This window comes from Amblyomma americanum, chromosome 2, assembly GCF_052857255.1.
Source record: "Amblyomma americanum isolate KBUSLIRL-KWMA chromosome 2, ASM5285725v1, whole genome shotgun sequence".
In the NCBI taxonomy this organism is placed as follows: Eukaryota; Metazoa; Arthropoda; class Arachnida; order Ixodida; family Ixodidae; genus Amblyomma; species Amblyomma americanum.
This window is the reverse complement of record NC_135498.1, coordinates 23,401,705-23,417,064: the sequence shown is the minus strand read 5'-3', so window position 1 is coordinate 23,417,064 and position 15,360 is coordinate 23,401,705. Positions and strand designations below refer to the sequence as shown.

The window sequence follows — 15,360 nt, the reverse complement described above, 5'->3', positions numbered from 1 at the left end:
TAGTTGGGTTCTTCGGGCTCTAGAGGGGTTCTTAACATGCACCAACATCGCACAACACAAATTCAGTGATGTTTTACTTACTAGGTATAGGCAAACTCCATGCCGTGATCTATGCATTGAATTCAGTGTCTGTACCCGTTTAACATACTAAAGAAGTTAGTAAAAGACCATGGGAAGTATTACTAGGCACCGTATGGCGTACTGCAGATACTGGCTGTGTTAGCATAATGGCGTTTACATTTGCATCTTACCATTGATGATGATGTGGATGCAGGCATGTCAAAGTTGCATGCCTGATCCCATAAATTTCTGCAGCACACGTGTTCTGATTGAAGGGGCATCACAAAGCCTGTGTGCAGCAGCATTTATGAGCAGCTTTATTTAACAGAAACTCAAGTTTTGGCCGTCATTATGGTCGGCACAAAGAGGAATGCTAATGCCATAAAATATGCCGAAATGTGCAAAACGCTTTATTTAGTGTGCCGGTTTGAAAATATTTGTACAATCAGTGCACAAAGTGTGGCAAAAAAGGTCTGAGTTTTACATTCTCACAAAAGAAAAAGCTCCTGAATATTGATAAAAGCGCTCCTAGGGAAACGAGGACACTACACTCTCAGCAAAGCGACTCATCCATCCATTGACAAGTGAAACCAAAGACTGGAAAGCACACCAAGCCACTCTCGAGACTACCCAGACAGCACAGTGTTGTAGCCCGACCATCAGACGCCGATACGGTGTCTGCCAAAGGGAGCAAGCAGAGTAACCACACCCACGCACACAAAGGAGACACTGACAGGGCCCCTCTTCACAGAGCCGTGCTCTGCAGCATGCCACAGTCCACATGGGTGGCAACGAAGAGGGGCAAGTTGTCACACTGAAATGAGATCACTGTAGCTGATATTATCGTCTGGTTGCTTCAGCTCATGTAAGAGGAAGCTACTTATCTTGAAGAAGGGGGGGAAAAAACAATGGAAGGAAGTCTACTAGGGCACTAAAACTGAATTCTAGCTCATCGCTTAACAAGTTCCATGCTACCTTTGCCTTTCATTTGTGATTGCGACCAGCGTTCTGCATGTGCTTACTTTTTAGTATTTTAGCTCAGCTGTAAAAATATCTTTGCATGAACTTTTGTTACATGATGATTGAGGAAAGCATTATCAGAGAAAAAGGCTCTGCTGGAAAGCTTCCATTTCTTTTTTACATCTCATTTACATCACATATATGATGGGTCCATGCTGGGACACAAGAACTAAGTGTCTGGTCCCTTAAATCACTGAGATGTGCTCTGCTCATGCCCTTACATTTTGTAGACACCCCTATACATGCATATAAAATAAGGGTTAAAGCAAAAACACACAATGACACATTAAAATTAAAGGCGCGCCTGGTCGAGCGTTCCTCAAGCATTCGCTGGCATGATGCAATTTTCTTTCTCCTTTGAGAAATCCGCCATTTTGGGAGCAGTCCCAAAATTCGCTTTGCCAGCTCTCTGCAAGTTGCTTTCTTGAAGAGATCGCAACATGGTGTTTGGGCGGCTTGTGCTCTTCAGCGCAGGGCGTTCACTTGTGTTGCTTGCAGGCGACTGCTTCTGCACGTCGGCAATATTCTCCTGGGACTTCTTCATTCTTCTCTCTGGTTTAAAGAAAAAAAAAAGAAATTGTCAAGCTCACATTGTATGATTAATGACCCCCATGAGCCTTATTTCATGGGGGTAAGACGCAAGAATTGCAAGCTCATTTTCCCTAGCTTTTGAAACATGATGGCTTCCTTATGGAAGGTGTTTGAGGGAAACTGCAGTTGGCCTATGTCAGTTGACTCCATATTGTAACGACAGAGGCTGCTTTCACTGAAAATGGAGTTTTTATGGGCTAAAGGAGGCAAGGAAATGTAATGCAGGTATCCCCAAAAGCGGCTGTTCGCACAAGAAAACTGTTACGACGGTGCAGACCTCTGATGCTGGACTGCACCACCATCCACTTCCACCAGTGATCGTGCAGTCCGTAATTCTCTGAACATCATCATTAATGTCAATTGTTTGAATTGAGTGACACCAAGATATAGTATACTTAATTTTAGTCTCTGGTTTGCTCATAATAAATACTGTTTATTTTAAGGCTTTGGGCTTAAATGTTAAAGATGTAAAAAGCGAAAAATATAGTTTTACTGAGAACGAAAACTGGGTGAAGTTATTTGCGGTGTCCTTTTAAGGTGTGGAGCAAATGTGGAGGAAGTGCTGCGAAAACCATTTGCTCCACATGTGAATATTCCAGATGTTCTGGCTTACACGTGTTAACACCGATCTCAGCGCAGTAAATGACTGTCTAGATAAAACTTAATCCTCTGTTATGTACACTGTTTCATTACTGAACATCTGCAAGCATATACAGGGTGTCCCAGCTAACTTGGACCAAAATATTAAAGAAAAACATAAGCGTTCTTCGGAACTGAAATCGCGTGGATGATGTTAGGGTTTACCTAAAGTTTCAGTACAATTTTTTTGCTCGTTTTACATGAAATAAATTAATTATTTTTCAAAGTATAGCTTGAAATGTCCAGGCATCATAGGAAAGTTGTGGAGCTCTATAAATAATGCCCAGCCCAGGCACTTCCAACGAGATAGCCTTAGCGTGGCCGTTTTTATTCGGGAAAAACGAAAGCCCGCGGAGTTAAAAAAAATACCACGTGACAGCGCGCTCCGTGCGCCAGAATGCGCCGTGATTACAGCGCTCTCATCCGTGATTTGTAAAAAACATCGCCAGTACCGTACCATCTTTTCGCTTACGAGAAAGGGCTTCTATCTTTGCTCGGCTGTGTCGTTACCGGCGGCGGCTGGCGACGTATTCTACAATCTGCTAGCGTGAGAGCGCAGTTATCGCCGCAGAAACGGGAGCCGGCTTTCTTTCAACTGCCGTCCAAACCCACTGGTGCTTATCTTGGAACCAACCACAACGCGAAGCTCTGTCATGTGTAGCACGAAGGGCGCGAAGCGAGCGATGTTTTTTACAAAGCACGAATGAGAGCGCTGTAATCACGGCGCATTCGGGCGTGTGGAGCGCACTGTCATGTGGTATTTTTTAAACTCCGTGGGCTTTCGTTTTTCCCAAATTAAAACGGCCATGCTAACTCTATCTCGTTGGAAATGTCTGGGTTGGACAATATTTGTGGAGCTCCACAAATTTCCTATTGACGCCTGAACGTTTCAAGCTATATTTAAGAAGTTAATTTACCTCAACTAATTATTTAAGTAGGAGGATAAAAAAAATGGTACTGTAACTTTAGACAAGCCATCACAACATCTACGTGATTTCATTTCTGAAGAACATTTAGGTTTTTTCAACATCTTGGTTCAAATTAGCTGGGGCACACTGTATAGGGATCTGCAAAGTGCGTACAATAGGAACAATACGGAATTACAAAGTTACTACTCTATCGAACAAGAACACGGGCTATTAAGTGGGTTTGAAACACCTTATGAGGAGAGTACATAAACTCGCTCAGCAGGAAGAGAGTAGAGTGGCTTGTAGAAAAAAAAAAACTATTCCAGCTGAAATCAAGAGGAGGAAACGGACATAGGCAGGTGGATAATGCAGAGAACGGATAATTGATGTTCAATTCAGATAACAGACTGGATGCCATGAGAAGGTAAATATCGCAGAGGGAGGTAGAGTGTCAGATGGGCAGATATTTATCCTGTGTATTCACGCAATTGAGTGTATAAGTACATCCCATTTTTGCATGATTAGTTATGGAAAAGTTTGACCGGCCACCTACCCCACTGCCACCCTCGAACCACCTCTGCGCGTCTTAACCCTCCAGAAAAATTCTGTTGCATGTGCGGAGCCCTGGCTTAGAGCAAAAGCACTAAAGTAATCATTGAGGATGAATCCAACTGCTCTCGCCTCAGATTTCTTATTCTCCTGTAACTGGCCCATCCTTTGATACTATGGCTTTACCTAAAGGGGTGGGATGGCCTCTGAGGTGTGTCCTCTCCGCAACATATCTGCATCCTTCTAAAAGTGCATTTGGCTTTCAGCCGCATAGTGATAATGGCCCTTTTCCTCCATGCGGGCTTTGGTTGGGGAGCCAGAGCGATATAAAACACGTCCCACAGCCAGATTGGTTGGACAGTGGGGCCACAGACCCAAAAGTGAGACTGTCCCACCCAAACCGAGACGTCTGGTCACACTACAGCGGTATTATTAACAGAACGTACAAACCCAACTATTCCAGAGAATCTGCAAGATTAGTCATGAGCACGGTGGCATTTCAGGGATGCGGTCACGTAATCCGTTCCTCTTCATTCCGCAGTTGTGGATCGGTGTGCTGTTGGCCATCGCCAGCTGCTTCGCCGGGCCGCCTGTGCATGAAAAGGAGTTCGTCATCCAGAACATCACCGCCTTCCACGTGGGTCCGGTGCTTCAACCGACGCCCTGGAATTTCGTGATAAGACAGTCAGCGGCTACACGCACCGATGACAGCGTGCATGACCAAGGAACAGCGCCACCACATCACCAGCCTATAAATGACCCACTCGGGACCGGCGCGCCCACTGGGCACGGTGGCATTTCAGGGATGCGGTCACGTAATCCGTTCCTCTTCATTCCGCAGTTGTGGATCGGTGTGCTGTTGGCCATCGCCAGCTGCTTCGCCGGGCCGCCTGTGCATGAAAAGGAGTTCGTCATCCAGAACATCACCGCCTTCCACGTGGGTCCGGTGCTTCAACCGACGCCCTGGAATTTCGTGATAAGACAGTCAGCGGCTACACGCACCGATGACAGCGTGCATGACCAAGGAACAGCGCCACCACATCACCAGCCTATAAATGACCCACTCGGGACCGGCGCGCCCACTGGGCACGGTGGCATTTCAGGGATGCGGTCACGTAATCCGTTCCTCTTCATTCCGCAGGTGAGGAAACGCTACGCAAAATGTATTCGTTCTAGTGATCCCTTTCTATTTCTGCTGCCGTGCCCACGGATGTGTTGGTTCTTCTATCGAGTTGCTCTGTACTTGAAAGAATTGTTAGCGCTGGATGGTGATATTGAGACAAATCCGGGTCCCAATAATGCACAGCTTTCAAAACAACTGGAAGATATAGCTGCAGACATCAAAGAGATAAAAGAAAAACGGTTGACTGACATAGAAACTAAACTAGACGCAGTATCGAGACTGGAAGCCAAAATCGTTCTCTGTCAAGACCAGCTCGAATCTATGAATCGTGTAATTCAAAACCTGGAAAACAGAATAGATGACTTGGAAAACCGCAGCCGTAGATCGAACTTAATTGTTTACGGCTTCAAAGAAGAAGATGACGAGACTTCTGAGTCCTTGGAGCGTGATGTTAACCAAAAGATCATTCAGGACAAACTTGATCTCGCACCAGTTACCATAGAGCGCATTCATCGTTTGGGAAAACCTGCAGAGAACAAAACTAGGCCAGTTATATTCAAGCTCCTGGACTCCCGTCAAAAAACCGAAATTCTAAAGCAAGGACGTAAACTGAAAGACAGTGGTCTATCGATCGGTGAAGACTTTTCCTATAAAACAAGAGACATAAGAAGAAATCTCTGGAACAGTACCAAGCCGAACCGCGATAAAGGCGACAAAGTTTCATTAGTTTTCGACAAAATTTTTATCAACAGTCAAGCCTACGTTTGGGACTATGAAAAGAACGACAAGGTGCCTTTGCGAAAAAACTATCGTATGAAACAGACACGACCCTTAACGCCTTCAGTGGTGCAGTCAACTCCATAGATCACGCAATTCTAAGCCATAATAAGGTCTCTGCTTCTAAATACCGATTTCCCCAACATAAACGTAATAGAGGTGACAAAGGAATTGCGACAGTGACAGTGAATAAGCATCTCCGAATAATTAATGTTAACGCTCGAAGCGTCGCCAATAAAACCGAGCAGCTTGAAATCCTTCTCCTACAACATGACCCTCACGTTGCGGTTATAACAGAAACTTGGCTGCACAGCGAGATTACCGACGACCTCATCTTTCCACCCTCGTACAAGGTATTTCGCAAGGATAGGCCCTCGAGAGGTGGAGGAGTTGCAGTACTCATTAAAAATAATATACAGGCTGTTTCGCTAGAAGATGTACCTGATCTTGAGTGCCTTTGCATGAAACTGTTTTGCTGGGGACATTGCTTTATTTTGTATGCGGTTTACAGGCCTCCTAACGTAACGCAAGATTATCTAACTAATTTACAAGTTCACATGTCAAATTTCAAAAAGAGTAAAATATTGCTATTCGGTGATTTCAACTTACCTGGCGTTGACTGGGAACGTCTGCAGCCATGTTCCGGGTACAAAAAAAACGTGGATATTGTATTCGACATTATGTTCACGCACAACTTGTGTCAAGTGGTTCGCGAGCCAACCCGCGAATTTCGCATGAGTAATTCAGTGTTGGATCTTGCATTTGTTCCCCATGTTTTCCATGATTGCAATGTGTCTATCGCACCAGGACTTTCAGATCATCATCTTGTTAGTGTTTTCATTCCCATAAAACCGCTTGCCAAGACAAAAACATGTAAAGCACATCGTATCATGGACTTCACACGTGCCGATGACGCCTCAGTTATTGAGCATCTTGAAACATGCATTGTCGAATTTGATGGAACCGACGCCTGCGCACTCTGGAATCAGTTTAAGAAAATGTGTCACTATTGCCTTATAAATTTCATACCTGTAAAATACAAAAACATTCGCAAGCAGACGCCTTGGATGACACGCAGTATCATTCATCTCAGACGCCGAATCAAAAGGCTAAAAAAGCATTGTGCACAGCAGAGCACAATCAACCATTTAAGAGAAAACCTCGCCCTTGCTGTACGCCGTTCAAAAGATTATTATTTCAAAACAACTCTGCCGAACTTCATAAAAAACGACCCGGGTAAATTCTGGCGCCACATTAGCGATAAAAAAGCCCCTATATCAGAAATGACTATCAACGGTACAACGGTTACCAATCAGCCTGCCATTGCTCACCATTTTAACAATTACTTTCACAGTGTATTTTCTAAACCAAAACTGTACGATGCACCAAGCACAACTTCAGCACATCCATCTGAAGTTAACTTCATCTCGTATGATGGTGTCGTTTCAATGTTACTAAACCTGAAAACTAAATCATCCCCAGGGCCCGACGATATTCCTAACGGTTTTCTTCGGAGGTATGCTGAATCTCTGGCCAGGTTTTTGGTTATTATATTTCGCGCGTCATTGTTAACCGGGTGTGTACCAGAGGACTGGAAGATAGCCCGAGTCGTACCTGTATTTAAAAAAAGGCGACCGCCTTCAGGTGACCAATTATCGACCTATATCCTTAACGTCATCTTGCTGCAAATTAATGGAACATATTGTCGCAACTAGCATTAATGAATTCTTAGATCGCAACAACATTCTGACAGATTACCAGCATGGTTTTCGCAAAGGGTTTTCCACAGTAACTCAACTACTTTCAGTTATCCATTCATTTGCGGCATCACTTGACAATAACAGCCAGATTGACGCGATCTTTCTAGATTTCAGTAAAGCGTTTGACAAAGTTCCACACCACAGCCTTATTCTAAAACTAAAAACTATTGGACTTCCGCTTATATTTATTTCCTGGATAAATGATTATTTAACTAACCGGAGTCAACATGTTTCAATCGGTCGTCACCAGTCTGGCTGTCTCCCAGTCCCATCAGGTGTGCCACAGGGAAGCGTACTGGGGCCACTACTCTTTCTAATATACATTAACGACATCATCGGTGAAGTTTGTACTGGCGTACATATTCGATTATATGCTGATGACTGTGTTTTATTTCGCGATGTTAGCAATGAAAACGATCAGAATGACCTACAAAATACGCTTACTAATATTGTAGAGTGGTGCAAGCGCTGGGACATGACACTGAACGCAGATAAAAGTGTTTCTCTTCGCATAACCAACAAGATAAACACTCTACAATATGCATATAAATTAGAATCATCACCATTGCAACAAGTAGCGTCCGTAAAGTACTTGGGTGTAACACTTACTAATAACCTTTCCTGGAACACTCACATAGATAACATCTGTTCACTCGCATTCCGTAAGCTTTGTTATATAAGGCATAAACTTCGAAACGCCCCCGCTAACGTTAAGCTCTTAGGTTACAATGCTCTAATTAGACCCAAGCTTGAATATGCTTGCATAATTTGGGACCCGTATACTAAGTCTAACATAAGAAAGCTCGAGAACGTTCAAAGGAAAGCAATTAGATTCATATATTCAAAATATCTACCCACTGACTCCCCCTCAGACTTGATGCGTGCTAACGGTATTGAAGAACTACAGGTAAGAAGACGAAATTTTCGTTTAGATTTTCTTTCATTACTTCTTAATAATAAACTCAGACTTGACCCTTCTGCTTATCTTTCCCCAATGCCAACACGGAATACACGACACTATCACAAAGCTCTTTTAAAACCATATTTTGCCCGGACTAACTCATTCAAGTTTTCCTTTTTCCCACGCACCATATCTGACTGGAACTCATTAACCGAACCAAATCAACCCTGAAAAACAGACGCGTTCCTCAGCCATCTTTGATATTGCGTATTATGTATTTTTTCTGCTTTGTCTTGCATTGCTGTATTGTTGTTTTACTACATTATCTTTGCTGTATTGTATTTTTGTTGCTTTACTTTTGCTTTTTGTGCACCTGCCCTTCCTGCTTGGACCTAACCATGGTCTGCAGTATGCACATAAATAAATGTGTCCAGAGTGCTCTGACAAATGTGGAAATGTGTTGCAGCACATCAAGAAGTGTGACATTCTGAATTTTGGTGCTTCTGGATGCACAGCAACATCATGGGGATGGCTGATGAGTTTCTCAAAAGTGACAGCTGCACAAGAGGATTCCCTTCTATAATTCACGAGTGAAGGTTTTCATTAATATAAGTGCATCCTAACTGAAAACTCCGCAATGTTACCATGATCTCCACTAAGTGTGAAGTCTGGGTGGGTTTCATCCCCTGAAAGCAGTACAGCTGTTGCCATCACTGCTCACTTCAAAGGAAGGGCGTGAAATCTGGGATTTGGGGAATTTTTTTTTGTTTTTGAAGTCATGTTGCTTTAACCTACATTGCCACACGAGGAATGGTGCAGTGATGGGCGCATTGTCATTCCAATGTTTTTTTTTTAAGTTGCTTTGCACGAGAGAAATGCACACGCATGCACACAGACAGATTAAAAGGATAGGCGCAGACACAGCTAATTCCCTTTGTAAGCATGCATACATGTTTACACCCTGACACAATTTCAGAAAAGTTTTCTATGTGATGTCCTATTGCAAGCTCTGGAGGTAAATAAAATATGTTAAATATTACTTTCTGACAAGCTTATACTATCAAACAGACATGCAGTCTTTCTTGTACTTTGCAACTGATTGTTGTTTTTTGCATTAGTGTGTTCCCCCCATGTAGACCTGTTACAGACATGTTGGGTAAATAAAAAAGAGAAAATTTCTGAATCTTGCTACTTTAGGCAAGATTAAAAATATGCTTCTACTATCATGCAAAAGAATCGACCGCTTGCTTGCACAAAGATTTCTCTTCTTGCCGATAAAAAACACCCTGAGAAGCTTTTGTACCTCCTGGTCACACCCTTTTATCAAATTTCTGACTCATTTAAGAATGGCTCACATTCATAAGAGGAGTGTGCAACACAGCTGAGGTTGATGAGACCACTTTGTATTCTGTAAGAAGCCAGAGCTTCCAATGCGAGCAGTGATGCAAGAGCCAGTGCAGCTGACACATACCATCCCACAAGTGGATTTTCACACACAAATGCAGTTTTACACTTTACAAATGGTGCAGCACTTGCCAGTGGTCTGACCAGGCCAGTGGTCCGATCAAAGAGAGTGCACCGTTTGTGGCAGTGTAATTGAGGTGGGCCTGAGCCAGCTGTGCTTTCACTGCCAAAGATAGTCACAACCAAGAGAAGCGCTTGCACCTGCTGTTCCGCCATAGACCAGCAGCAGCACAAGCGCAACTAGGTGGCACCATCTTCCAGCTTGGCTTGCAACAACATTCTGCTCATGCAATATGAACCTCGTAGAGGTACTGACATCAGTTCTTTACATGTTCACAGAGAAAAAGACGAAAGTTTGTTTGCTCCTAAGAAAGTAAAGAAAAAGCAGTTTGTGGAAAGGAAAGGCAGAATTTTGCAACTGAATTCGATGCTTGGTGTTGCATGCCTCACTTGAGGATGTATCGCATTGCTCAGTAGCACAGTATTACACTGCAAAGCTTGCAGAGCTGGCAGTAACCACATGCTATAATCTTTAGTGGCCGATGTGCATGTAATGTAGTTCATTACACACACACTGTTTATATACAAGTACATGCAGCAAAAAATTGCATAATAATTGTGTAGGCATGAATGTCAAGATGCGTCAAGCGCTGAAGCTTCAGCTTTAGAAACAAAGTGAGATTTCTTTTATGAATCCTGTGAATCATCCTTTCAGGTGACTTAGCTGCACTTATCCACTTGAGAGATAACAGAATCCTAACCTGACAATTACTGCATTCCTCCAACACTAAAGCTGCTTAGCATGAAGTTGCACAAACTATACAGAGATTGTGTGGAAACTTGACGGTTTATCTGTGTAGTTAGGCCAACTGCGAATTAGGTGCGCTAGCTCTTTAGTTTTCACTTCGGTTCCGGAGCTCGGATTCACTGTTCACAGATGGAAGTTGTTCGGATGGTGATAATGGGTCATTCTCTATGTTACATCCATAGATCCCTGGGAGTCTTTAGGCCACACCTGGCGCAGTGGTTGAGCGGTGCGCCACTACCTTGCAATGGCAGTTGCTGCTGTCGGTGGGGCTTGTGAGACCAAGATTGCTGAGCAACCTCTTGTGACCAATAACTGAACTGCCACCTGCCACGGTGGGCAGTTTGCACTGTGGTCAGTACACATACATGCATGCATGCACACACATGGCAGGTTGCCCACTTCCCAGTGGGCAGGTGGGCTGCCTGCCACAAAGCACACTTCACACAAACAAACAAAAACAGACAAACAGCAGCTAAGTGCGAGGAATGAACACTATAGGTGCTAGCTCGCTAAAAGAAGAGGTGTTATCACTAACCTCTCTGCATTGCTACAGTCGGGCTATCCAAGACACTTGGCAGCACAGGTCTCTTCTTATAGTACTCAGCAGAGGGACTGTCTTGTGGAACGGGCCTGTGAAGCATGATCCCCAAGGGTATCGGAGTACGCTGAAAAGCCTGTGTAGGTGACCTTGGATCGAGCTCTGTATCAATTTCCGGTGAGCCACCGGGCAGTGCTGCAGCCTCCATCTGTGAAGTTCAAGACAGGAAGTATAGTAGTTTTTCACTGCCATCTGGTTATTCAGTATTCTGTGTGGGACTTCATTAGGAGATGCAGAGTTAATCACTTTTTTTGCAAGACTCTTTTAGAGCAATGCACCTTTTTCTTTCAGCTTTCTGCAGCTAGCAAGGAGTGCCATTTAATACCAGAAATTATAAGCTTGGCATTCAAGCTGCCGAAAAGAACATTTTACAGAGAACCTGTGAAGGCAGATATACTGTTCATTGGCTCTGACAGTGGACTTTCATTAATTCTAACTGCCGGTCTACACAAACTGACATTTTGATCCTGTATATTACAAAGGCTTCTGTTAATTGAAGCTCTTCATCATTCAAATGAACAAAATTTAGGTCTTCTTTAAGACTGAATTAAACGACTCGACTGCACAGTAAATTCTCTGAAGTTCGAGCCCAATGGGAACCAAACATTTGTTTGAATTAGAGGGAGTCTGATTGGGCTGCCCTTAATGCCCAGAGCGTAAAGGGGACCAAAAGCACCGTCACAAATAAAAAGCACCAAAGCAGTTTAAAAGAGGTTAATTTTCATGCGGAGCCTTCAGCTTTGTGCACAGGAAAGCTAAGTTCCCTAGAGTGCTTATTTTAGGCTAGAAATGAGTTTAACCTGATTTGTAAAAATTCTGTTTGGGCTGCAAGACTCGGGTAAAATCAGCATGAAAAATGTATGGCACATGGCTTACAAGAAAAGTGGAAGCCAATACACACTAGCATGGAGGTCCCAGCTATCTACTTTTCCCACACTCAAATATGCTGCAGCGCATTCACAGTTCACAAGCGAGGTTGCCCCCAATCTTGCAATCCAGAGAATGCTTTATACAACTTTACTCTGTCCAAGCCTTTAACACTCTTGGCTTGAAAAAAAATGATGCAGTGTCCTCAATAGCGAAGTGCATGATGTCGTTAGTAGACTTCTTATTTGCACAATGTACACAAAACTCGGCTAGCAGTCTAGGGGCTACAGGAAGGCAGATCCATGACATGTTTCACAGGGTAACCATGTCGCCAGAAAAAATAAGCATCTATGTCAACACAGCGCTTTAACATGATGTAGAGCGTACCCTTCCGCTTGAGTGGTAAGTGGAAACTGTCGGCGTTTAACTTAATGAAGACTACAATCAACTGGAGCCGCAGTTTGGCGTCAGCATTCGGATAAGAAAGTTCGTTCTTGTCACGGTAAACAAAAACAGGTCCCTCAGTTAACTAGTAGTGGCGACAACAAAAAGTGGCGCAACTTCTGCACTCAAATGTTACCCAACGTTTCGAGCTATTACGAAACGGAAACGCATGCCATAACAAGAGAAGTTACTATCATGCGGTAACGATCGTAGTTCGCACCATGTCAGGAGTACTTGCTGCGACCGGGCAAAAAGTTGGACGACAGTGAATGTGTTTTAAGATGAGGACGTTTATCGACAAGGCAACGGTGTGATGTGTTACAGAATTTAAGAAAAATACCATGGATTCAAAATTGATTCAGCTCAACAACACAAAAGGAATTACGCCGCCATGAATCATTATAGGGACGAGACTTTACGCGCATCGTACAAAAGAGCCGGTTAGAGGTAACGAGGCGGGAAAAGCAAGCAGCGACTATGATCGGGAGGTGAGGCGCTCGCAAACTAAAAATACCGCCATTATGCCCTGCAGAAAAGTGGCGGCCCAAAAGACGCCGCTTTTCGAGCAAAAAGCGTTGGGAACCAGGTGGGCCGAGGTAAGTTGTGCCGACGGTACTTGGACACCAAGAAATTCAAAATGTAGCGAGCTCACTTGTATGGGCGTCCTCGGGATCTCGGCCGTAGGCGACCGGGGGTCCAGCTCCGACAAGGTTAACACTTTGGTGTGCCGCCGCACAGGCAACGGCGTACTTTGGGCTGGGAGTGCGCTGTTTTCGCCAAACGGTTTGCCTAGGTACTGCCCCATGTCGACATGTGTTTTCTATCGGCAACCCGGAAGAAAAAAACGCTCCGCGAAAACCCGTTTAAAATCAAATACGAACTTGAATCAACCGCCAGCAGCTGGCACAACGCCTGAAAAGCAAATCGGGCGGCCGGCGAAGCGGCGCTACAGCAGCGCCGCGGGCGGCTACCCTGGAAAGTAACAACATAGCAAAACTCTGATATGTGTGTGTAAATATGGCAGATTGTTGTTCGTCTGTCATATACATTTACGTAAGCGTCTCAAGATTAATTGCCCGGATTTTAGTTTTAGTATCTTCTCTAAACACAGCATTACTTATTAACGAAACCCGCATCTATAAATTATAGTTTTCAAGGACTCCATTTCTCAAGTTTTCTTTTTTTTTTTTGTCACAATGCTGAATCCTGTAGCGGTTGCGTTACACAGTATGTAAAGCGTTTTACTGAGCTTTCGATTATCAGACCTCTCGTTTTTATTCATCCAGCAACAGTTGTAAGTTGTCGCGATGGCGATTACACAGCAGTAAAAGAGAGAAACCGAAAACAATTGCTGCGCGTGCTGCAAGAGAGCGAACTTGCTTTCAAAACCGAGGATGTCTTCAGGACCATTACTTCCCTGTAAAAAAAAAAAAAAACAATTGAAACCAATTGAGTTTTAACTGGTTCCTAGTTTGTTCCAACTGGCCCGAACTCTATTTAGATAGCCCAGATGGACTCCCCAACTGAACCAATTCAGTTTCAAACTGACTTTTCCAATTGGACATTTGGCATGGACTCCCAACTGGACAATCTAAATAGAGTTCCGGCCAGTCGGACGCAGCAGTAGTCTAATTGGTAGGTCACGTTGCATTTGGATGCTCAGTTGGATATCAGTCTTTAGTGCATTGCCAGGTTGGCAACACACTTAAAGAAAAAAATAATTCACTCGCGCATGACTAAAATCTCATTGCATTTGAAGCGCACAACTTATTACCATTAAAGGAAAACAGACGTGCTAAAAAAACATTTCTTTTTGTTATCATGACGTTTCTTTACGTTAAACTGTTCTAAATTTATATGATGATGTTATCACTATATGCACCAATGACGGTTAATATGTAAAAAAAACTCAAACCTAAAATGGGGTCATAATCATACAATCGCAAAAGCGCTAAACTTATGTGTAAAGGGTCATCTAAAATATCAAGAGAACATAGACACGTGGCGAACTTACAAGCCTGCGGAATATTGCGGAATATTGTTTTTTCAGACGAAGGCCGGTCCACGGCCGAAAAAGTATTGAGGGACTCTGCCGAAACGTCAGTGGAGATTCAGCGTATTGACGCAACCTTAATTCTGCCAAGATCTGAAAAACGCCGGCGTGGTAACAGAAACCAGGCTTTTGTCTACCACTGCAACGCACAGGCATGTCTCTTCAAGACCCTTCTGCGAGACTTCTGTCTCAAGTCAAGGCTCGTGTTCTGCCCGGCCCATGGTCTCGAGTGGCTGCCTCCTTGCCGTATCCTAGCCGCCGATGGACTGCAGCTGAGTTTCGAGTGTGCAACGATTCTGGCCAGTCACTTTCGACAGATGTGCATCCAGCCGGAATGTTGCTTCGATACCTCGTCGTGGCCCGACCGAGTGAACAGCCAGTCCAAACAACGAGACCTTGAAGAGTGTCCAAGACTCTACCCCGTGTAATCCTCGACCCTGGACGGTAACAGTTACCCAACGTGTGAACCACAGCGTAACATCGGGTACCATTCCTTGTAAAAGACCCAGCCCGCCGAAGGCGAAACGCAAGACCAAGCACCGTGCTGGCACGTGACCTTCTGCCCAAAAGTGTTCGGTCAGCGTGGCATCAACAACGCAACGATGTTATCCGCAACAAAACAAGCATCAAGGACCTCCTAGAGCCTGACTGCCTGGTGTTGTAGACTTTACGTTGTCTAGAAGCGAAACTTCGTTAGGATTCAAAAAGTACTCGAAACACGCGTCCGTTCCGAGTTGCATGCATCCTCTCTCAAAGTGCACGCGGATGCTTACTGCATGTCAAAAGGTTTTAGAATTT

At 44.1% G+C, this 15,360-nt stretch overlaps 1 protein-coding gene across 1 annotated transcript; it reads right to left on the bottom strand.

Annotated features, from left to right (window-relative positions):
• Nucleotides 1-447: 447 nt before the first annotated feature.
• Nucleotides 448-13,460, bottom strand: LOC144120765 (uncharacterized). The gene is made up of 3 exons (XM_077653454.1): nt 13,162-13,460; nt 11,136-11,346; nt 448-1,632 (listed from the first exon to the last, which is right to left on the bottom strand). Exons 1-3 carry the CDS (start codon nt 13,312-13,314, stop codon nt 1,400-1,402), a joined length of 597 nt encoding a protein of 198 aa, XP_077509580.1. The 5' UTR covers nt 13,315-13,460; the 3' UTR covers nt 448-1,399.
• Between the last annotated feature and the right edge of the window lie 1,900 nt (nt 13,461-15,360).

What these genes read in the sequence shown, in the direction of transcription:
- LOC144120765 (XM_077653454.1), bottom strand. Translation starts at nt 13,314, where the DNA reads ATGGGGCAGTACCTAGGCAAACCGTTTGGCGAAAACAGCGCACTCCCA. An exon ending in TCCCGAGGACGCCCATACAA is followed by an intron (nt 11,347 to 13,161) that starts GTGAGCTCGCTA and finishes TGAACTTCACAG; the next exon opens with ATGGAGGCTGCAGCACTGCC. An exon ending in GACTGTAGCAATGCAGAGAG is followed by an intron (nt 1,633 to 11,135) that starts GTTAGTGATAAC and finishes TCTTTAAACCAG; the next exon opens with AGAGAAGAATGAAGAAGTCC.